We start from the raw sequence: 23,880 nt of genomic DNA on the forward strand, positions 1-23,880 counted from the left end.
AAACGTCTGGAAACATCGCATGCACAAATGCATTGATGTTCAAGGTCACACATTGAAATCCCCACGTATCCTGACTTTTGACTCACCCTGTAGAAAGAAAGTGGAAACTTTGTAAACATGACAAACGCCACCACAGCAGTCTTGAACCCCACCTCTTGTTCTCGCTTCCCCTGTCCTCTAAATTCCCTTAAGCAGCGCAGTTCATTGTTCATATCCAATTAACAGTAAAACATGCTTCCATTGTCGTGTGCAAAACACACTTGTTCTGAGAATAGTCCCTGACAGTTGGCTCGAAGACCTTGCTACATTTACTTCTGGGTCAAGATCAGACAACTGAATGCGAGACACATCAACGTGGTACGATGACGTCACAACAAATGAAAAGCTCTTTTTTTAATACCCAGCGTTACTGACACCGAGGACCTTCATTTCTTTTACAAACGCGTGTCTTGCGTTATCCTAAGCATTCTTTCATGTAACTCTACGTGAAGGTCAAAACAATTAACCGAAATATAGCTGAAAAGGAAATGACAGTATCTTGTTTGGAGGAATAGGTAATTGTGAGGTTTAGACCCTTTTATGATCCACTGATGTTACCCTTTGGATTCAGGTACTTTCCTGTATGTCCTAATGAATGTGTTCTTCCATTTTTCACTCTTCAGATTTCTTTCCTGAGAATTTACATAACCAACTACAACGGACAAGGTTTCTTCACATTGCACAGTCTACAGAAATTGCCATTGTTAAGCACTTGCGCACCCCTTTTTCATAACCTATTTTCAGTATAAAATACTGTTTTAACTTTTCTCAGAAAGTTTGGAATAACCAAATGGCGATAAACAAATGACATTATTATTCGCCATTACTAAATGCTCTTCAGTATAGTCGACGCGCTATCTACGTTAACGACCGGCTGGCTTTAAAGTCCACGGAGCGTGCCCACCAGCTGCAACAATCACATTCAACGCACAGTGTTGCCACACATCTACTCTACGCCACCTTGACCCTCAGCGCAGAAGCACCTTCCCACGGTCTCCACATTGAAGTTGCATATACGGCAACAGCGTATCCGCAGTCATGTGACTGAGACTCCACGTGGAGTAGACGAGCAGAATGACAGCTGCGCCCATTGGCTGAAGGTTGAGTGTGATTGGACGAAAACAACTCGCCCGCTATTTATCCCTACCCACGTTCGTGGCGGCGGCTTTCTTCAGTTCTTCGATGTTAACGAAGTAAACCCGTGGACTATAATTGTGCACATTTGCTTATGGTTACCAAAAAGGTTGTTCAAAATTACCAGATTTAGTCAATTATACTACTTTTCTTCGTTTAGCTAAACATGTTTTGTTAATTCAAGCAAAAACATGCATAATATTTACTCTGTCATGTTACACTGACTTATGAAAATCATATCGTCATGCTGAGCGTAGAATGTTAGGTCCTGAAGAAAGACCAATTGTTGTATAGGCTACTACAGGAAACCCATTAATACTAACTTAAGCCGCATTTACTTCCCTGTACATGTTGTGGTCAAAGCAAGCAAGAAAAATGAAAAGTCAGTAGTAATTTTCAGTTTCATTGGCATATTTTCATAGAAGCCTATTAAAAGTTCATTGGTATTTGATTTAGGGACTCAATCATGTATAATTTTTCCATTATTTTCAACAACGCACCCGCTAAATTTCATTCCGCACCCATATATGATTGCAATAATATGCAACTTGCGGTCGTATCTTCATGTTGCAAAATCTTACCAAAAATATATGTCCTGGTGCTTGCTGTAAGTTAAATTAATTTTTATGCAAACTTCATATAATAATTAACATTCTACACTCTTGTCTGGGGCATTTGTGGAGCAAGGTCGCAACTACCATTTACCCCATCACTCTACCACGGCCTACAAATCGTCTTTCTCCTTTTCGGCTCCCAATGCATGGAATGCATTGCCTGCAAATATCGCTAGTGTAAACAACCCATTACATTTCAAAGGTAAAATAAAAGATCTGCTGTTAATGGAACAATGGCAGAGTCGGGGCACATACTGAAGGTATCAAGTCACTCACTATAAGGAATTGTATTATTGTATTATTATTATTACTATTGTCTTGTGTATTTCTAGTTACACTTTTTTGTATGCAACTAATTCCTATGTATTTTTTTGTTTCTTCATTTTTTGTATCTGTTTTTTTTACGTTTAGCTTACTGCTTCATAAGTTTATATCACCTCATATGTACAAGGTGGTTATAATTAAAGTGACGGTGTTCAGAGTGGTACAGCACGGGCTGTAATGAGAGTAGCAGTCTGAAACTTCGTAGATATGCTAATGAAGCAATGCGCTCGCGAATTATGCAAAAAAAAAATAGTTCCAATTCTCGCCACCAGGGTAAAAATGGCGCTGTAAGCAGTCAAAACGTGGTATAGTTACAGGAAAAACACTATAAATCGCAGAAAACAATACTCTTTGTAATAAAATATCGCTACAATTTCACTATTCGAATTACATGAACATTACTAAAAGAAAAAGCAACAAGCGTCACCAACAACAACCAGGGAGCTCACACAATGGTTAGGCAATGTCACCGACTTTGACGTCAGAGTTACGGAAAATTCCACGTTTTGACTGCTTACAGCGCCATTTTTTACCCTGGTGGCGAGAATTGAAACTATTTTTTTTTTTTTGCATAATTCGCGAGCGCATTGCTTCATTAGCATATCTACGAAGTTTCAGACTGCTACTCTCATTACAGCCCGTGCTGTACCACTCTGAACACCGTCACTTTAATTATAACCACCTGGTATTATCATATTGACAAGGGTTAGGTGGCAGAGCAGCCCTTGGCTGAACCTTGCCCGCTGAATAAAGACAATTTTTTTTTATTATTATTATTATTATTATTATCATTATAATTATTATAACGGTAGAGAAGGGAAGAGTGGACCAGGCCAGTAAGCAGAATTTTATTTCGGGGGGGGGGGCTTATCCCTTATCAGCAGCCGTCGTCTAAATGCAAAAAAGTGGGGGCTCAAGCCATGAAGATGGATTTCTCAGTATATTACATGTTATTATACAAAATATTTAACCTTGCCAAGGAAGTAAAATTAATTACTACTATATACTATTTAAATTAGATATTTGTATGATATCTGAGTGAGCGCTGCTGCAAACTGCTGGTAGCTGCAGCCATTCATCTTCCCTCTCACGTGTTCGTTGGTGAAGCCACTTTGACTTACTTACGCAGAGGATTTTTTTTCGTTCACTTGGTCCAGAGATTACCGGAACAGAGTGTAGTTATCATGCCTTCGTAAGACACCTGTCTTTCAATTTAAGACACTGGCGTACGCAGGGGGGAGTTGATGGGGCTAAATCAATATTCCCAAAATTTTGAGACGTTAAAATTTTCAAGTGAAAATCAGTACAGAAGTAAAAAAAAAGGTGTAAATGCACCCCCCCCTTAAAATAAGCCCCGATTACCATTTCTGTCTTGAAGTACAATTTTAATACAGTGAAACAAATGTACGAAATATTTTGTGCATCAACCCCCCACCCCCAAACAAAGCTATCCACATTTACAATTCCAGCCCCTCCCAGAAAGAAAAAATGTTGCGTACGCCAGTCACCAGTGTGCAGAGAAATTAAGATTTACACTTCTTTTCCTGAACTTTTGAAATCAATTTGCAATTTAGTGCAATCTATTGTTAACAACAGACTTTACAAGGGTGTCCAACCACAAAACTGAGTCACCCACATGGGGGAAGGTTTTCCCTTTCTGGATGTAAACAGATTCCTCCATCCTCTATCCTGGGAAATAGTTTTCTGAAACAAAACTAAAATCCATAACTTGTAATGTTTAGTTTGTGTTGAGAACCACAAGAGACGAATTGCATCTATTTCCTTTGTTCCTCAACATTAAAAGAATAATGTAATTGCTTAGTCCTTCTACATGATATTTACATCACTGTAAGATTTAAATTGCAGATAGCTTTGTGTAGAAACAATGGGAGAGAGATTAAAATGAAATTAAAAACAGTTGTAGGTAGATTTTTAATTAAGATTAGCAGCTTAACGAGTGTGTATGTGAGAGGGGAAAGGGGTTATGAGCATCCGAATCATATATTTTTTGCTCTTGTTGGAGACACATTGCATTGCAGAATTGAAATATGAACAGGAAATGCATTTATTTATAGGTGGGCCACAGCGGTCAATTTTGTTTGTCGCGTGCAAGGAAATATTGTGAAATAACGTGAGCATCTCTTTGAAACACCCAATACTGCACAATGTACCATCGTAAACAAGGTTCAAATCTCCTGCCCGTCCATTTGAATTCAGTATGTTTACAAGAACTGGCCTCAATCATGGCTGCTCGAAGCTACAATTCAGCAGTTTTATGAAAGTGAAACACACCTACTATTTTTTTTCAGGAGAGGAAAATATGTCTTAAAAATATAAAAAAATATGAACTTTATAACTGAAAAATAACCTAAAATTATTACTAAAAATTGCAGGTGTCTGATTTATTAACCACTAGCTGATTGCCCGGCGTTGCTCGGGGATTTATTTATTCCATTAGACAGGAAAATAATGAATTCTAACTACAGTGTAAAATGAACTTGGAGTTGAACGGCATTGAGAGTGTCACTATTCATCTTAGCGACCTCGAAAACTAAACTATGGATTCCACTTTAATATCGGTCGTTTTAGATTATTTTCACATGTCATCCCCTTCCATCCCACCCCTAGGTGCCAGGGGTGTTTTTGAGTTGAACGGCATTTGGAGGTTCCTTGGAGTTGAACGGCATTGGGAGTGTTACTATTCATCTTAGCGACCCCGAAAACTATGGATTCCACACTAATATCGGCCTTTTTCGATTATTTTTACATGTCACCCCCTTCCCACCCCCACCCCTAGGAGTGCCATGGGTGTCTTGGAGTTGAACGGCATTGGGAGTGTCACTATTCATCTTGGAGACCCTGAAAACTATGGATTCCACACTAATATCGGTAGTTTTCGGTTATTTTTCATGTCACTCCCTCCCCACCCCACCCCACCCCCAGAGGTACCAGGGGTGTCTTACCCCCGCAGTATTTCTTTCCATATTGCAAGTGATACGTGTTCCAAGTTTGGTTGAAATCGCTCCATGCGTTCGAGAGTTATGCCGGAACAAACATACATACACCCATATACATCAATTTTAAATCTTCACTCAAATTTCATTCCCAAAACCTTCAATGTTCTGCATTCAGGGACATACAAAATAAAAGGGGGGGGATGCAGGCCACTATCCTTTCTACACACATATATTCATTTATCTTGCTTTTTTGAGAAGCTTATTCACACAGAAAAATAAATAACATACTTTTTTTCTCATTTCAGGTTACAATGCATTCTATGGTACAAAAACTGAAAGATCTCTACAAATGGTATGTACTTGCAATCGTATCATTGGGATACGTCGTGGGAGAATTGGGCCATTTCCTTATAGGAGTGACCAGCAAAGCAACAGCCAAAGATCTTCACTATGGTGACATCAGTTGCATGTACAATGTATCTTCCCATGTTGCGCATCATGATATGCCCCAAGTCTGTGAAAGTGCCAACAGCTCAGAAGTGTAAGTACTCATGTTTTTACTGTCTCTATACTTAGACCTCCCTTACAATCCTGCACCAGTTTTGCTCAAATTCCTTTTCCAGATTATCAAGTCTTTCCACACAGTTCATTTATCTTCGAGTTGGTCAGAGTGAGTGTCATCAGAAATTTTTGTAAGGGAGATCAGCTAACTCTCTAGCCTGCTTAAACCCAAATGTTTATGGCTGCAACAACACAAGCCTTCCATCTGTCCCTATCCTGGGCAAGATCAATCCGATCTTTTCCATCCTTACCGATTTCCTTTAGGTCCATCTCAACGTTATCCCTCCATCTTCGTCTTGGCCTTCCTACAGGTCTCTTACAATCAGGTTTCCCAACAAGAATCCTGTAAACTCTTCTTTCCTTTACCATTCATGCCACATGGCCTGCCCACCTATGTCTTCTGGACATGAATACGTACTATTCAGTTCTAAATTATTTAGCCTTCTCCACTCACCTGTCTCCTCATTCCTTTTAGGTCCAAATATTAGGTCATGCCATTGATAAAACTTCAATTAGGGTGTAAGGAAGTGGTGTGTCCAGGAATATTGAAAGGGGTGGTTACGTATGCTTTATCTTTTAGTAGTCAGCCCCCATTTTGCCATTTTTTCTTGCATTAGGCGATCTTTTCTTTTAGGAATTATGGGCCAGCGGGGTTATGATCCCCAGCTACCCCCTTTAGAGAATGCACCCAAAAACCCACCTCACTTCCACATAGTACACACCAGTAAATGAAATCTTGCAGGCCAATGACCTGGTGTGTGGACCTGGTACCGGGTTAACCCTCTGTAGGGTTGCACGTTGCCATGTATGTACTGAGACCACCTTTACAGCATAAGCTTTTAACATGGGTAAAGAAATTTTAGTCCTCAGAGACAGGTGTTGATTGTAGTTACGGTAAGGGGCTGGGCCCCATATAATGTGATGGGTGCAAATAATCCAAGTGTTGACGCACCCAAAAAATCAGTCAATCAAAACTTCAATGTTGGAAATATAGTAAAATCTCGTCAATCCGGACTAATGGGGGGTTAAGTTGACCAGTTGAACGAAAGTCCGGATTAACTGAAATAACCTAAAAGAACAGTAGAAAGTGCATTAAAACTCCGTTTATAGCAACAATACACGTTTATTATGGTGTATTTAAAGGGCATAGGTCTAAATATACTATACAGTATAGTACAAAGTCTGCAGAAAACAGAATTTCATCAGTGGTTGACTGCCTTTTATTTGGGAAGTTCTCTTGTTAACTTCTAGCCACATTTAAAACCTTGCATCTGCTTTTCATTTTCTACCTCTTGCCTGTCCGGATTAAGTGAAGTCCGGCTTATCAGGGTCAGGATTAACGAGATTTTACTGTAATAACAATAACAAGTACCATTATAGAGTAATACTTATTACAAATTAATAAAAATAAGCCAATATTATTCCAAATTATTATTATTCCTTGGGGGACTTTCTACTTGATCCACCAGATGAGCGATTATGCAACAGTTGTTTTTTCAAATATACAGTATTTATAATAAATAGCATGGAAAACTTTAAAATTTTAAAAATATATTTATATTTCAGATGTGAGACACTAGAAGTTAATGGAACAAGCTACTGTGAATGGGACTACAATGGACTTGGCATGGACTATCAGATCCTTGCAGGACCAAGTTATATTGCTGTTTTCACGGTAGTTGGTGTGATATTTGGAGTTGTAGCAGATCGTTTCAACAGGTAACTATAACCTTTGTATATACAGGGTGCACGAGTTTAAACAGGAAATTACAGATAGTACAAAATTTTCTTGATCCATGTTTTTAATTCTAAATTCTCAGTTATCAGTAAGATTTTAAAGAATGAAGACAAGCAGATTGGATGATTGAGTGGCCTGAGGAGTGAAGAAGGAAGGTGATAGTCTACTCTATCTGTGCCGGGATGACCAACAACTACATCGTAGACAAGTTGAAGTTGGCATTGAGGACAATTCAGAGAATTAAGAAGCAGTTGGTGGATTCAGACTTGGATGTGGAGGCCGTGGCTGCCAGAAAGACACAACATCGAGCTTAACAGAGGGTGAGAAGTAATATTTTAATTTCAAATGTGCAGCAACTCGTTGACAATGACCCCTCCATCTGAATCCATGAGATTTCTCGAGGTCGGGGCCATTCTGAGAGCACTTGGATTTAAGAAGTTGCTACAGAAAGAGCATACGTGTTCCAACAAGATTCTGCACCAGCACACATGGCCAGAAAAACTCAGAAGTGGCTCGAGGATAACTTTTTTGACCATGTCACCCCTAATATGTGGCATCCAAACCCACCTGACTGCAATCCTCTTGACTATTATGTGTGGGACGCAGTTGAAAGGATCACTAATAAGACTGCCTGTAACAATAAAGGTGAGCTGAGGAAGAGAGACTACCTGGTATTTCAAGATTTGTCTCCTGAGGTTGTAAAATGTGCCTATTCTCACTTCCGGGGTTGTCTGGAGGCCGTGATTGAAGATGAAAATGATCTATAAAGCATTAATTTGCTTTTGTTTCTGGAATTTTCAATAAATATTTAAAATTAGAACTTTTAGAGATGTTTTTCCTTAATGTATTTTCCGTGCCAATTCTACTCGTGCACCCTGCACGTATACTATAATTTTTCTGTTTTCAAAATACACATCTACATTAGCACCTGAAGTGAAAAATGTTAGCAGGAGGATTCTCCTATGGTTTAACACTGTGACAATGAGACAACTTGGGGGATGCTTTGTGAAAATGTTGCTACCATTTCCCCTCACTTGGAGTACTGATCTACATTGCGTGCATTGGATAATGTTGGTGGCAAATCAATTAATTTCTGCTAGTTTGAATGAATGTCAGTAAATGTAAAAATACCAATAATTAGCAAATTGCTTAATGCTATTTCGTCTAAAAGAACATAAACAAACTGTACTTGCAACATATTAATATTGCATTATATCAATTGTATATTCATACTTTTATTTTTTATTTTAATCTTTTGTTACCACATAAGTTATTCAAAAGTTTTTTAAATGAATTTCATGATACTTTTCACGTGATTGATGTTAATACAAGGATAAGCAAGGAGACAAGGATAAGCAAGTCCTATAAGCAAGGGAACTGCAGAAAACACTAGACAAATGTGGAAATCCTTATCTAGATACAGAAGTTGCTACATGACATTTCTGTCAGATTCAGAAGTAAATAGCACCATGAAATGAGTAGCCCCTAAAGCATTAACAATGATTAATTAAGATTAATTAAGATTAATTTATTAATCATTAGGATCTACACAGACAAGATGTGCCAAAAGTTCATGACGAGAGCTTAACTCATGTAATGTTCATATAAATTCAAGTGCTACATTAGTACTGCATTACATCAAGCACTTAGTTTAAAAAAAAAAAAAGACTTTTGCAAAAAATATTGATTTTCCTGGGCATTATGACATCATCAAAGATAGTCATTTCACTGCTCTCCAAGCTGGTTATTGACTTATGTGTGGTAATGCACGAGTTATGTTTTTGTTATAAGTGTGTTTCGATTTTAGTGTGTCTGTATTCCTTACCAAAATTTAAATTCATTATGGAGAATTTTAAAGCTTCTGTAATCCCACTTATGTTATTCATGGTGAGTTTTAGAATTTGAAGTTGTTTTGTTTTGTGATTAAGTTCTAAGATGTGTAAGACATAACGAATAGCAAGCATTATGTAAAAAGAAAGTAGGAACTGGTTATTGATGTTTTACGTAGGCATCACATTACAAAAGTTTTACACGAGTTGTTGACTTCGAGAATCCTGTAAGATTACTCTACGTAGCTTGCTTTTCTATTGATTAATACCTTTCTCTAAGAAGTCTCAAAGCAGACAGATGAAGTTTGTTCACTCTAAGCAAAGGTAGACATTTAAGTGTAGACAGAGTAAATCTTTCTTGTAGCCTAAAAATGACTTTTTCCTGTCTCACTGCAGAAGTGAATAGCCGTTTTATTTTGTGTAAGGAAAATATTGACATACTTAAAGAATCTCTGAATGGTAAATTATTTTTTACTGTCAGGTGGACAGATGATGATGTTCAAGGAAATACTGTGGCAAATCAAATTAAGAAATGTCTGTGATGAATGTAGCAAATTTTTACAATTTGACAGTTTGTAGCAATGTTTAATTGTATTTCCATACTATGAATATCCATTGTAGCTCCACAGTACAGGGTAAACAAAAATACGTTAGAGTATTCAAATTGGTCTACTTACGCAAGTGAGTATGTATTCTTATGTGAACGACGTTTCGGAAGTTTTACTGCTTCCTTCCTCAGGTTGTCGTTTTCGGCTCGGAATATCAAGCCATGTCAGAGAAGTGTCACGTAAGGATACTGGGTGAAAGGTTTAGGTTAAAAACACTTCATAGTGCTTGGCATATACAGAATTAAGGGTGAGTTTTAAGGGTTTTTAACAAAGGTAGTTTTAATTCTGTATATGCCAAGCACTATGAAGTGTTTTTAACCTAAACCTTTCACCCAGTATCCTTACGTGACACTTCTCTGACATGGCTTGATATTCTGAGCCGAAAACGACAACCTGAGGAAGGAAGCAGTAAAGCTTCCGAAACGTCGTTCACATAAGAATACATACTCACTTGCGTAAGTAGACCAATTTGAATACTCTAACGTATTTTTGTTTATTGTTAGTGAGTAACATGCACATAACCAATATGCTACAGTACAGGGTAGCTACTAACCATGAATTCCTTGAATTCTGGGAATTATGTGTGAATTATTGGCTCCGGGAGTTAAGCGTGAATTCTACATGAATTTTTCTCCGTAGACGTGAAAAAGTGCAACTTTTATTAATACTCATCACCTTAAAATTGAAGATTAAAGTATATATATACCATTTAATTGAATTAGAATTTTTGGATACATTGGAACCACACAGACCCTTAATATTGTTAATATATTTGTATGCGAGTGGGGGTGAGTAGTGGTAATACGTAAAGTTGAAATAAAAAAATCTGCTTATACCCTTGAATTTTTGGAAAGTTAGTCTTGAAAACCGGGAATTATACTTGAATTTTATCATGGTCCTAGAGTAGCCACCCTTACATTACAACATTTCTCCTATGGTAAATCTACTGTTCTAGGATCTTCTTTACAGTGCAAGGGTAACATATTCTGGTACTATCATTGTTCATCTCATTCCATTTCATGTGGATTTGAATCTTTAAACTCCAATGGAAATCAAATCTTAAAAATTAATTGCAATTGTGAAGTATCAAGTAAGGTTTTTAGTGAGAATTATTGTTTCTTGTCTTGAATTGTGTAAAAAAATAAAAATATAAAATAGAATTCATTCGAGAATTTTTAATATTTTCAGGGTTATTTTGTTGACAGCCTGCACAGCAACATTTGGTGTAGCCCTGGTCCTTACTGGAGCCGTGAAGGAATACTGGCATTTGGTTTTGCTTCGAATGTTGGCTGCTGCTGGGTAAGTTCAGAATATTTTTACATAATTTATTATTTGGGGTAAATGGATCAAGAACTGGTTGGGCACACCTTTGATTTAAATTTGAATGTTCTTTTCTTCCGTAGATCCTTGATTAAAAGGGCATGGAAAATGTCAAGATACAAAATAGTATTTAGTTATTACATCATTATAGCAAAAAGAAAAGAAAAAAAAAGCACTATGTAGTGCATTGGTATTACATTGTTACACCAAAATAAAAATAGAAAAATACATCATTCCATTACACTACAATAAAAATAAAAACAAATTGGCATTGCATCATTAACATAATAAAAAATAATAAAAAAAAATGTTCAGATCATCATTGAAGTAAGAATAAAAATTTTAAAAAAACATTATTACGCTGGAATTTCAGGCAGGGAGGCTTTCTAGTTCCGCTAGCTATCATGAGATTTACGTCTGAAGTGTATACAGATTGAGCAGGTTTCTAAGTTCTATTGTCTTGTTCTATGAATTCTGCGAGACTGTAGAGAGCTCTCACCGTCAAATAGTTTTTTACTGTCTATATTTGTTAATTTTTTTGAGTTATCAGTTTCATGTTATGACTGGTTGATATTAACTATATTGGAATTGAAATAAGATCCAAACAAGACCACAATTCTTTATAAACATAGGTGCTGACTTGGGAGTCACTTTCCACCCTCCAAAGTATATCAAGGGGCCAGAGCAGTGAGGAGCACTGTGTTTGAAAGACAGGTAGCGTAAGCTAGAAGACACCCACCCAACCTCTAAATTTTCCACATATGTACCAATTGTTATATAATATTTGCCATTATTCGTGTAAATACACATGTCAGTGATGAGTGCATTGAGCGCTTGATTCACCAGCTAACCCCTCACAAAGAGGTAGCGTGTGCTACTCCTGTGCATATGGAGTGTTCGCCACTAGATCAGAGTAACATTTTACCTCCCCCTCAAATGTTTGCTCTCACTTAAGAATGTTTATTTTAAATGGATTTTGAATTTAAAATTCTGAGTGTGTCAGCACTTAGACTATTTTGCACCCGTCACATTATACAGGGTGCAGCCCCTTACCATAACTAACATTACTATAATGTCGTGTAACGAAAATATTAAAATATTCTGACTTTGGTTAAAAGCTGAGGCTGTACATGGGCACTCAGCACACATAAGGACAACACACAGAATTATTCTGGCCATACGGCCAGTCGCCAGAGCCTTGTTAGTCTGCAAAATGCAGTCCAGGGTGTACTACGTGGAAGTGAGGTTGACATTTGGGTGTACTACATGGAAGGTCACCCCTTACACCCAATTATTTTAAATGGATTGAGAAATACTGTGTATCTAAAGCTTTCATTCTTGACGTTATTCATACAAAAGGATGCCTAGAATAGACGAGCGCAGAAGTTAGGGGATAGTAACTAAAGAATTGAGTAAACATTGCTGATTTTTTCCAATAAAGCAATTTTTTGTTGCACCTATGTTAATGCAGTTAGTATATGAATATTTTTGAATCCACAGTAACATTTTCATTAAATGTTTGGTTTGTAATACATGTATGCATACATGAACATTGAAAGCCACAGGAAGTAAGCACCATTTATTAACAACTCTGTATTGTACAGCATTCATTGGAATTCGAAAATCCCTTACAACCTTCTCAACCTTGCAACAATCACACTCCTAAATTGACAAAGAATGGAGAAACTTGTTGTGTGTGTGTGTGTGTATATATAACATGTGTAACATGCTCATTAAGGGAAATATAAAAATGTAAGGGTCTGGTACTATCGTGCATTCGATTGTCCTTTGTTTTTAATCACATGATGTTCTCTGCTTGGGGAGAGAGGGTCTCACTTATTGCACAACAATTGAGCAACCTTGTGTTCTGATGTCACAGGGGTAAGCTTTTTAATTTTAGGCTAGATGCCTACGTTGTCAGGTTAGGCTAGCTAGGTTTAGTTCTCTTAGCCTAAATAATAATTTTTCATTGTATTTATGCTAATGGAACCTAACCTAACAGGCCTAACCTAACCTCGTAGGCATTCCTCGTCTGACGTCAGGACGAAAGGTTGCTAAAGTGTTGTTCAATAAGGGATACCGGGGAGAGAAGGCTCTGTTAAGGAGTTCTTCCTTCCTGAGTAGCCACAGAGTGCACATATACTAAGTTGGTTAGTCTATTAGTATTACTTTGTAAGAGAAAAGTAATAGTTGCAATGCTGTATCATAATTATTATACATTGGTTGTCCTTTGTTAAATAATGACCATGCTTTGTATTTGCATTGTAATGAATATTAATGAGAATAGATTCAAGAATTCTTTGAACAATTATGTGATAAATAAGCTTATTGTTCAAAACGTGTTTTAATCATTGAAACAACAAGACCTCTGATCGAATATATTAATGGGCCTTCTGCTACATTCTGCTATACTTAGTGTAGTTACCATTTGTAGTGACCTTACACTTCAAAGGTGGTTACAAAGTTAATTAAGCTGAAATATAATGTTAGTTAAGCTTATATCTAAATGTTTTTCAATTTAATTTGTGGCTATTACAGTTAAGAATTTTTGAAATGCAGCTCTGAAGATTGTAATAATATTCTTTGTAATTTACTCAATTTTTTCTTGCAGTGAATCTGGCTGTAATCCAATTGGTGCAGGATTACTTACTGATATGTTTCCTCAGGTAAGCAAGACATTTTGAAATATTAATTTCTGAATTGGTAAAAATGGAAACCATAGGGGAAAAAGACCTGCAGCAAGGCAAAATTTTAATAAAAATGCTTGAGTTTTTTAATAATTTGACTGTTTATCATAAACATTATCTTCTAATTTTTATTGGATATATTAAAAATGAACAAAGGCAGTCCCCTAAACCATTGTTATTACTCTTACTCCTATAGTTTAAAAAGAGATTTGGGTAAAACAAAATGGCAGCTTCTGTCACCACATATGTGTAAGATAAGGCTATTGTTTTTTAATGTTAATATGTTGTCACATGTGATTAATGCACACATGATCAAAGTGTTATTCTACCCAGCATCATGAGGACAATTGCAGTCTACTTGAAGACAATATTAGTAGACTTTATCTTGAAAGCCAGAAAACTGCTGCAATAGATTTGAATTGTCAATCCAGAAGTTCAGGATGTTTGAGAACCTGTATTTTTGGTTGAATACCTACATTGAACCTTTTACCATGTGTAATTTTAGAAATTTCTTACTCATTTTTATATTTTACCATCAGTGGCGTATCTTGGGTTCAAAACCTTGGCTATCCCTTCATATCATACATGTTCAAATGGGAGGCTCTTTTTCGTTCAATTTATTGGATTCCTGAATTTAATCACATTATGATTAAAAATACATACATTACAATTTACAAATAATTATAAAAATGTCACTGTTTAATTATTCATTAATATAGAAACAGTATTTCATAAAACATAGAGGCCCATGTAGTGAGTGACATATTTATGTAGGCCTAAGTGCGAGAATAAAATACATAATAAACTTCTTACCTTGAATATTTAATTTGAACAGGAACTCAGTTCTTTATTTATTTATTATCCTGCGCACAACAGGCATCTGCCCTTTTACACAATAAATGTCTTACATTTGAGTATTTATACACATAAAAATAATATTTATACACATTCAGATATAAAAAAAATACATATAGAGGTTACATATATCATCCTTATACATTTCCATGGATAAAAATGAATCAAATCTCATGATCTTGATGAAAGAGTTGCTTACGTGTGTTTCAGAACTTACAAAGATGCTCGAGAAGCAAAGCCATTCTTCTCTTGCTGACCTCTGTGGTAAAACGGTTATTAGCACAGCGTACTATGATGCCAGGTGTCCAGGTTCAAATCCAAGCATGGGCATGGGTATTCCTTGTGAATGTCCCTTAATCATTCATCGTATCGTCATTCATCCTCATCGTCATGATTAGCTAAAGTGGCAGAAAAGCAATGCTAAATAGCAAATCAAATCCATTCTGCTCTTCTTTGCGATGCCAGAGGACTGTATATCTTCATGATTTGAACCTTATCCTCGCACATGAGCAGAGTAAATTGTTTCGTCAATAGTTTGTTAATTATGTCACTCATGTTCATTCACTACTCTATGCAGGTCAGATCATTCAAAACGTATGTCACTCACTCAATACACTAAATAAAATCTGCGCAGTAAGATATATAATTTTCTTAAACTTCCTTCAACGCGAACAGCCACTCTCCCCCAGTCATAAATAAAGCAGCCGAGGGGTTCAAAACTTTGTCACCATTGTAAAGCATGGTTGGTTGAAGGTGAGCGTGGCCTCTCGCTTCTGCATGTGTTGAATGGGACAGTGTTGGCCCATAAGAAGAGAAATTCCCTGTCACTTTGCCACCCTTTTCCCATTCCTGTAATTGTAGTTCCATTTAAAAATGTCCCTTTCCTGGGAAAAATCCCATGCTAGTTAGAGAATTGGCATCACTGTAAGGTTTTACCTCAGTGGTAAAATGAAGTCGTCCCTTTCTTGGGTTTAGAAGCCACTACAAATATGTCACAGATCGCCTCCAGGTGCTGGTCAGGGAAGCATCTAAATGAAGCAGCCTGGTGATGCTTAAAGAAAATGAGCCCATGTACATACTCTCCTTTTCTACCATGGTCGTTATTTTAGAGTGAAACATCAGTCACATTTGGTAGTAGATTATTTTCTGTATTTAGTCTGGGCTTCAGAGAGAGCCTAGAATATACGTGCCTGTTTACCAATGTGCAATACTAATACAATTTTAGGATAGATGGGGTGTTCTGTCTCTATTCACACTTCACCACTGGTTGAAAAACCCAGAATACAAGGATGTATTTAGGGGGTCTAGGGAGTCTGGACCTCCCCCCGAAAGATTTATCAAGTACATAAATTAAATAATGAAAAATTTATTCATTTAGTAGTAGTTATATAATTTCCTCTGAACTTATTTGGAAGACAAGGATTTATATTGGGATCATATGGCTTTGAAGGACAGGAAGGACATATTTAGGGGGCCGGACCACCCCCCTCCCTCACTACCACACACACACACACACTCGAAAGACTTGTTAAGTACGAAAATTAAATGATGAAAATATAATCATTTAGTATTTGTTGTATAATGTCCTCTGAACTTATTGGAAGACAAGGATTATGTTGGGATCATATGGCTTTGTAGAACGGAAAGGACATATTTAGGGGGTCCAGGGGTCCGGACTCCCCGAAAGACTTGCCAAGTACTAAAATTAACTAATGAAAACATTACCATTTCTTGTATAATCGATGGTTATTAATATCCTCTGAACTTTTAGAAGCCAAGGATTATATTGGGATCATACAGCTTTAAATGACATTTCACAGAAGATTTATATACACTACTACTCTAAATAATATCCATACAGTTTTACTCAGAAACTTAAATTTCTCCAACTACATGTAACATCATTTTTCTTATTCGATAAATATTCAATTATTCATCTATTTCACATTAATTTCATTGCCAGGGCACATGTTTTTATGTAAGTTATTCCGATCTTAACTACAGGTAACCTATGTAATGAATATACGCTGTTATATCTCTATTCTTATACACTCTCTTAACCTAATCATATAATAATAATATAATATTAATTTATTTTTGAATCTTTGTAATAATAAGCAAAATAAGCACACATGAGGCATCTTGAATAATTTTCTTATGTTTTATAATTACAGAAATACCGTGCATTGGTCATGTCAATCTTCAACTGGGGTATCTACGGAGGATATGGAATTGGTTTCCCAGTGGGTCGTTATGTTCCTCAAATGAATGCATGGGGTCTGGTAAGTGAAGAAAATACTTTTGTTTTTATCATGAAGTACTGTAACATGCTTAAATTGGACTAGCAATAAATGATTGGCAATGTTTTTCCATAAATTAAATTAATTAGAAAATTAATTATAAATTTGTATGCAATTTCTCCAGATGAATTAACCCTCTTGTTTGTTGCATGTTAAACATGAAGATGTGTAATAAATTTATAATTACTTAGTCTTAATATTCATCATCATCCTTCGCCATTTCCTGTCTCTGGCTGGACCACTCCTCTCTTTCCACGGTGTTCCAATCTTGTCTCCTCTCCTAACACTCTCCGGTATCTGCTCTTTCCACCAACATCTTGGTCTCCCCCTTGGTCTTATTCCCACTCCTTGTGAATGGTAAGCTCTTAATGGTAGTCTTTCTGCATCCATCCTGTTCGTGTCCAAACCATCTCATCTGTGCCTGATCTATCCTGTCCTGAAGCTTCCACCCCCACTGTCTGTCGGATCTCCTCATTCCTTATTCTGTCCCTTCTAGTCTTCCTGCAATATACTCCTTAAAAATTTCATCTCCACTGCCTGCATCTTTCTTTTGTCTCTCTGTCATTATCCAAGTCTCTGCTCCATACGTAATTATTGGCACATATGTGTTGTATATTACCTTCTTGCATTTCATAGGTACATCCCTGTTCCATATTAATCTTTAAACGCTTTGATATAGTCCACCACCCATTTGCCCTCTTCTGTTTACCTCCTCATCTATTCTTCCACTTCTCTCAATATGCTTCCTAGATATTTGAAATACTGGTCAATGCTCTTGACTTGTAATTAAGAGGTCCATATTTCAATTCCAGTGGAGAAAGGGGGGGGGGGGAGGGGGTACGAATATATATATATATATATTTTTTTAGAAGTGTGCCCTCATTTTGCCAAATTTCCTGCCTTTGAGGAATACTGGCCTAAAGAGGGGGAGGGGGTATAACCCCCACTGGTTGGGCATGCCACTGCTTCCTTTCTATTTAATATACTCAGTTTGAGGTTTTCTAGTTTCCTTCTTCCCCTTTCTTTACATGAGCATAATTTACTTCTCACCTGCATTTCTGAATCTGTAGCCGGCCCCCGTGGTGGAGTGGTTAGCACATCACGCTATGATGCCAGGGATCCCGGGTTCGAATCCTGGCCTGGGTATGGATATTTGTGAGTGTCCATTCATCAATTTCATGACTTCATCACTCATCCCCATCTTCGCAAATTAGCCAAAAATGGCGTAAAAAGCAAACTAAAGTAAAGCAAATCGGTCAATTCTGAATCTCTACTTTTTCCCTCCATTTTGTTTCCTTTAAGTCTCTTCTAAGAGACTAGCAAGTGTTTTTTTTCTGAAAATATAATGGTACGTCTGTTTATTCCAAATATTTGGGTATATTGAATTTGAGAAACTTGGGTCAATTTTTATGATTTTGTTTGAATTTGAATTTATATGTGATTTTATAGTTGTTAATCTCTTTAATTTTGTAATAATTTTAACTAACTCTGCTACAGATATTATAGTATTAAAAATTTCTACGTCTAAAGGACAATTCGTGCCTTAAATATTCACGCAATTTTCTTTGCAGGGCTGGAGAGTTGCATACTACGGAACCGGAGTAGTGGGATTGATCATTGCTGTTCTCACTGGTTTAACTCTGAGGGAACCAGAGAGAAAATCCACTGAAGAAGAACAAAAACAAGTTGCTGCTGGAACACACGAGGCTATCAGCATTTGGAAAATAATAACAGAGCCTCGTATAATCCTGCTATGCCTTGCTGCTTCTATTAGACATACTGGTGAGTGTACTTGTTTTATTCTTACTCTAAACAGTGTTTGAAGTGGGGGGGGGGGTGCATGGGGATACTGTCCTAGTTTTAGAAAATCATAAGGATCCCCCTCAGCTAGGATTATGTGCATAGTTATCCCACACCACCTACTGCATTTTCCTCATGTTGATCATACAAGCACACCCCCATCTATCTCCATGGTGGAGTGGTTAGCACAGCATGCTATAATGCCAGGGGTCCAGGGTTCGAATCCCGGTCTGAGTACGTGGGTGTTCTTTGCAAGTGTCCCTTCATTAATTTCATCATATCATCACTCATCCTCATCTTCACAATTAGACAAAAATGGCAGAAATGCAAAGTAAAATAAATCTCGTCAATCAATCCAAACTCAATCAAGCATGCTGGGCCTCCCCGATGGTGCAGTGGTAGCGTCGTCTCCTTGTGATGAAAAGAAAGTAACAATCTCTGTAATTGACGCTTTCCATGCCCTTTCAACAGGGGGCTACGTAATAAAGACAAATAAATAAATAATTAAATAAATAAATCCTAGGTTTGATTCCCGGTGGAGGTACATAGTGTTTCAGATCCCACTGGAACTGTAGGCCCAGTTTCAATAAGTCCACTAATTGTGCATAAAGTGAACTTAAAACAACAAATCAATCAATCAAGCATGTCCTCCCTCCAACTGAGAATTTCTACTTCACTAGCTATGAAATAGTTATTATAAAAATTTCAGAATGAGGAAATAGTAAAATACATATTTAATTATTCTAATGAAAGGAAACACACATGATTACCAGAATCATATTTGCATGCAAGGTACATTAATCCATTAACTGCTGCGAAGCTATATATAGACTCTCCAAAATTGGGCCTCTTTTGTGGAGCATCTATATATAGAGATGGTATTTCAAAATTAATGGTAATTGTATTGTGACAAGTCATTTTTATAGACACCACTTTTTGGTGCTATTATTAGTCTATGTGGGCAATATGGAATTAGAGCCGCACTGGTCTAGTTGGTAGGGTGTCTGACCACCATGCGGGAGACCCAGGTGTGATTCATGGGGTGCTTCTCATGTTCTGAAGTTGGAATTTTACTGGGCTAGTCCCTGCGTGAAGCAGCTCTGGGGCTCATTCACCCTCAAATCAATGTCTACTTGGGGACAACCCTGGAAGGTAAAGGCAGCTAACCACATCACCTCCAAAATGGCCAAGATCGAGAATAGTAGTGGGGATGCGGGGCCTTACTCCCCATATCCCCTAAATGTGCTTTCAAGGCATGGTGCTGCATGCAGGGTGAACCTTACATTTGACCTTACCTAATATGGGATGTTTATTTGCAGGAGAGTCTATACATAGATTTATTTTCCTGTAGTTTACGGTTATTACAAGCATAAGAAAACAGTTTTTCGTTGTGACGTTTCAGGAGAACACACGCTCCCTTCATCAGACATTTATTTTCATTTTGACTAAAGATACTAACTAACTAACTAACTCCCTAGCCTTCTTAAACCCGAAGGTTCATGGCTGCAGCAACACAGGCCTTCCATCTTTCCCTATCTTGAGCAAGTTCTATATACTCTTTTCCATCCCTACCGATTTCCCTTAGGTCCATCTCAACGTTGTCCCTCCATCTTCGTCTTGGCCTTCCTACAGGTCTTTTACCATCAGGTTTCCCAACAAGAATCCTGTAAACTCCTCTTTCCTCTCCCATTCGTGCCACATGGCCTGCCCACCTAAGTCTTCTTGATTTAATTATTCTAATAATATCTGGACATGAATACAAATTATGTAGTTCTAAATTATGTAACCTTCTCCACTCACCTGTCTCCTCATCCCTTTTAGGTCCAAAGATTTTCCTAAGGATCTTATTTTCAAATACTCTCAATTTATGTTCCTCTTTCAATGTAAGGGACCAAGTTTCACATCCATATAATACTATAGGCAAAATTACTGTTTTGTATATTTTAACTTTTAGTTTCTTAGATATTAAACGAGAAGACAAAAGTTTATGAAGAGAGAAGTAACATGCATTTCCTGAATTAAGCCTACTTTTTTTTCCTCTTTAATATAATTTTCATTTGTTAATATTACTCCTAAGTATTTGAATTTGGAAACTGGTTCAAACGAGTTATCAATAATTAGATTTTGATTATTACCTAACACTTGGTTTCGGCCTGTAAGCATATATTTAGTTTTCTCTTTGTTAACTTCCAAACCTATCTCTTTAGCAGTTTTGAAAAATATTTTAGCATTATTCTTAATTGTATTCACATCATCCCCCAGTAAGTCTACATCATCTGCATATGCTAACAACTGAGTCACACCCTTTAATTTTAGTCCTTCTTTAGTTTCTTTTACCTTCCTAACATCATATTCTAAAGCAAAATTAAAGAGCAATGGAGATAATGCATCTCCTTGTTTTAACCCATCATGAATTGTAAATTTGTCAGACATATTAATACCCACACGAATTTTACTTTGTTTCACTGGTTCATATTTTTATCATACTAACAAGCTTCTTAGGTATTCCAAACTCTACTAATATATTATATAATTTATCTCTTTTGACCGAATCATATGCTTTTTTGAAATCAATGAATAGCTGATGGACATTTTGATTATATTCCCACTTTTTTTCAAGTGTCTGTCTGATGCAGGCGCGGCTCGTGCATTATTTACCCGGGGGTTCACTGAAGTCATGTGACATATATTCAGTTTCCGCAAAATAAACTTCCTTCGCCTAACAAAAGGATGGGGGGCGGGCTTAAAAGATTTGTCCAGAATTTTTTTTATATGGGAGTATAAGGTTTTGTATTAGGGGTGTGCGAATAAATTTAGGGCTGAAACTACAATAAATTGTGCCTTTATGAAAAAAGTTGAGTTTTGTTGGAATGGACGTCCTCAAGTAGGGGCAAGTAATATATTTTTTCCTCAGGAGGAGCAAAAAACACTCCTTCAGTCTGAAGTTACTGCAACGCTTTTATAATAATTACCAAAAATTACTGTGACTGAAATTAAATTATATGCGTGTAATATATAATTTTTGGTTTACATTCCATTTCCATGGTGAGCGGCCCCCTTTTCCCCTTCCGGACGTCCATGCTGACTAATCAGAACTGGTCCTACATTTGTTAAAGGGAAATGGCAACTAATGGCATGCACATACTAGAAATCGAACCTGAGACCCTTTCATTGATACAAGATAGCTTTGTTCGAATTTGGGGCTGGTCGACCAGCACACGCTTTTTTTCAGTGGACAAGGAAGTTCGTTTACGTTAATTACGTGCATTTCTATCGGTCATTTCTTACCTGCGCGGACAGCAACGCCTACACTGCATCATGTGACATAACCTAGGTAAAGTCCATCCCTCGCTTCACTCGCAGCATCACTTAATACTTTCCAACAAGTATCCAAGCACTTCAAAAACTAACAAACTTGAGACGATTGACACCGAGCGACAGCGAGTCACGTCTTCGCGCCATTCTTTCTCTCTCGCGAACCCGAAGTGTTTCCACCTTTAAGGAAAAACCTCTGAATGCATGCACGAGCTATTTTGGTAATGTATCTCCTTTATTTTAATTCATCGCATCTAATTCCAGCTTTTATTTGTTTCCACTCATCCATCTCTGCCACAATTTTGCATTTATTCCAAGAAGTTCAGTACAAAAATGATACAAAGAGAATATTGAATATGTAATGTGTGCGCTTCAAACTTGAACAGCACACAGCAACACTGGAAGGGAGGAAGATCGGAGCCTTGTCCCGCGCCTTCTGCGAGAGAACGAACTGCGCATGACCGTTGGGTTGAACATAGGTTCTGCAAATCTCACCTCCCATGTATTTTGTCCTATACCCTCCTCGAGCTTCTGCTCCCGCACGAAGCTTTCACAATGGCAAGAGCTGTCCTGTGGGGGTTCAACTGAGGGTCTGTATCAGGGCGGCCGAATCGCGGTTTCTTCTTCTCAGCAAAAGAGTTCACCGTATTACGGGCACAAATACATGACTTATTGTGTAGAATTTTTAGCGAAATAATGTGAAAATGTAAAGACATTGTTTATTGTTCATTCTCGAGGTGATTATCGTATATTACTGGGGGTTCACTGATCCTGTGCGCTATAGGGCCAACCGCGCCTGGTCTGATGTGAAAAATTTGATCAGTAGTTGATCTGTTACGTTTAAATCCACATTGATAATCACCTATAATTTCATTAGCATATGGTGTTAGTCGTGTTAAAAGAATGTTAGATAATATTTTATATGTTGTTGAGAGTAGAGAAATTCTACGGTAATTATTGCAGTTCATTTTATCACCTTTTTTAAACACAGGAACAATTATGGATTCTTTTCACTGTTGAGGGATTTCTTCTTTATTCCATATTAAACTAATTAATTTATGAATTTGACATATTAATGAATTTCCACCATATTTAATTAACTCAGCTGGTATTAAATCAATGCCAGGTGCTTTGTTATTCTTTAGCCTTTTAATAGCATCTTTAACTTCAGTCAAGTTAGGTTCTGGAACTAAAGGTTCTGCTGTGTGGACTTCATTTACCTCTGATTTATCTCCTACATGGACATTTAAAAGGTCATTAAAGTAGTTCTTCCATCTATTTAGAATATCGCTTGGGTCAGCTAGAAAATCACGGTCTTTATCTTTTATCAAGTTTACTTTAGGTTGCCACCCCTTTCTAAACTCATTTACACCTTTATATAAATCTCTGATATTTTTATTTTTGCTGTTTGTTTCAATTTCGTTAATTTTGCTTTTCAAGTAATCTCTCTTTTTACTTCTAAACGTGCGGTTAACTTCTTGCTTTATTCTATTATAATTGTTTAGATTTGTATCATCCGAGTTATTTAACCACCTAAGTCTAGCCTGATTTCTTATTTCTATTAGATTATGACATTCATTATCAAACCATGGCGTACTTTTTCTCGGTTTATGGTATCCTATACTTTCTTTAGCTGCTGATTCTATTGCATTACGTATGTGCTCCCAATTCTTATTTACATCTGTTTCATTTATATTTTCATCATCATTTAAATCCTGCAAAACATCAAATCTATTTGACAGTTTAATTTGGTAATCTTTCTTAATTCTTTCATCAGTAAACTTTCCTGTATCAAATTT

At 37.0% G+C, this 23,880-nt stretch overlaps 1 protein-coding gene across 2 annotated transcripts in view; it reads left to right on the top strand.

Moving 5' to 3' along the window:
• The window catches only part of LOC146002373 (protein spinster homolog 1), a 407,500-nt gene that overhangs the window by 364,464 nt on the left and 19,156 nt on the right, over nt 1-23,880 (top strand). For both annotated transcript variants that reach the window (XM_083140102.1, XM_083140101.1), the window contains exons 2-7: nt 5,374-5,609; nt 7,196-7,348; nt 10,993-11,103; nt 13,736-13,790; nt 16,841-16,948; nt 18,538-18,748. In XM_083140102.1, the coding sequence (XP_082996228.1) occupies nt 5,380-5,609; nt 7,196-7,348; nt 10,993-11,103; nt 13,736-13,790; nt 16,841-16,948; nt 18,538-18,748 (868 nt within the window). In that variant the 5' untranslated portion in view covers nt 5,374-5,379. The remainder of the gene's footprint in view (nt 1-5,373; nt 5,610-7,195; nt 7,349-10,992; nt 11,104-13,735; nt 13,791-16,840; nt 16,949-18,537; nt 18,749-23,880) is intronic.

The sequence above is a fragment of the Lepisma saccharinum genome, chromosome 18 (genome assembly GCF_977018435.1).
Source record: "Lepisma saccharinum chromosome 18, izLepSacc3.1, whole genome shotgun sequence".
NCBI lineage: Eukaryota > Metazoa > Arthropoda > Insecta > Zygentoma > Lepismatidae > Lepisma > Lepisma saccharinum.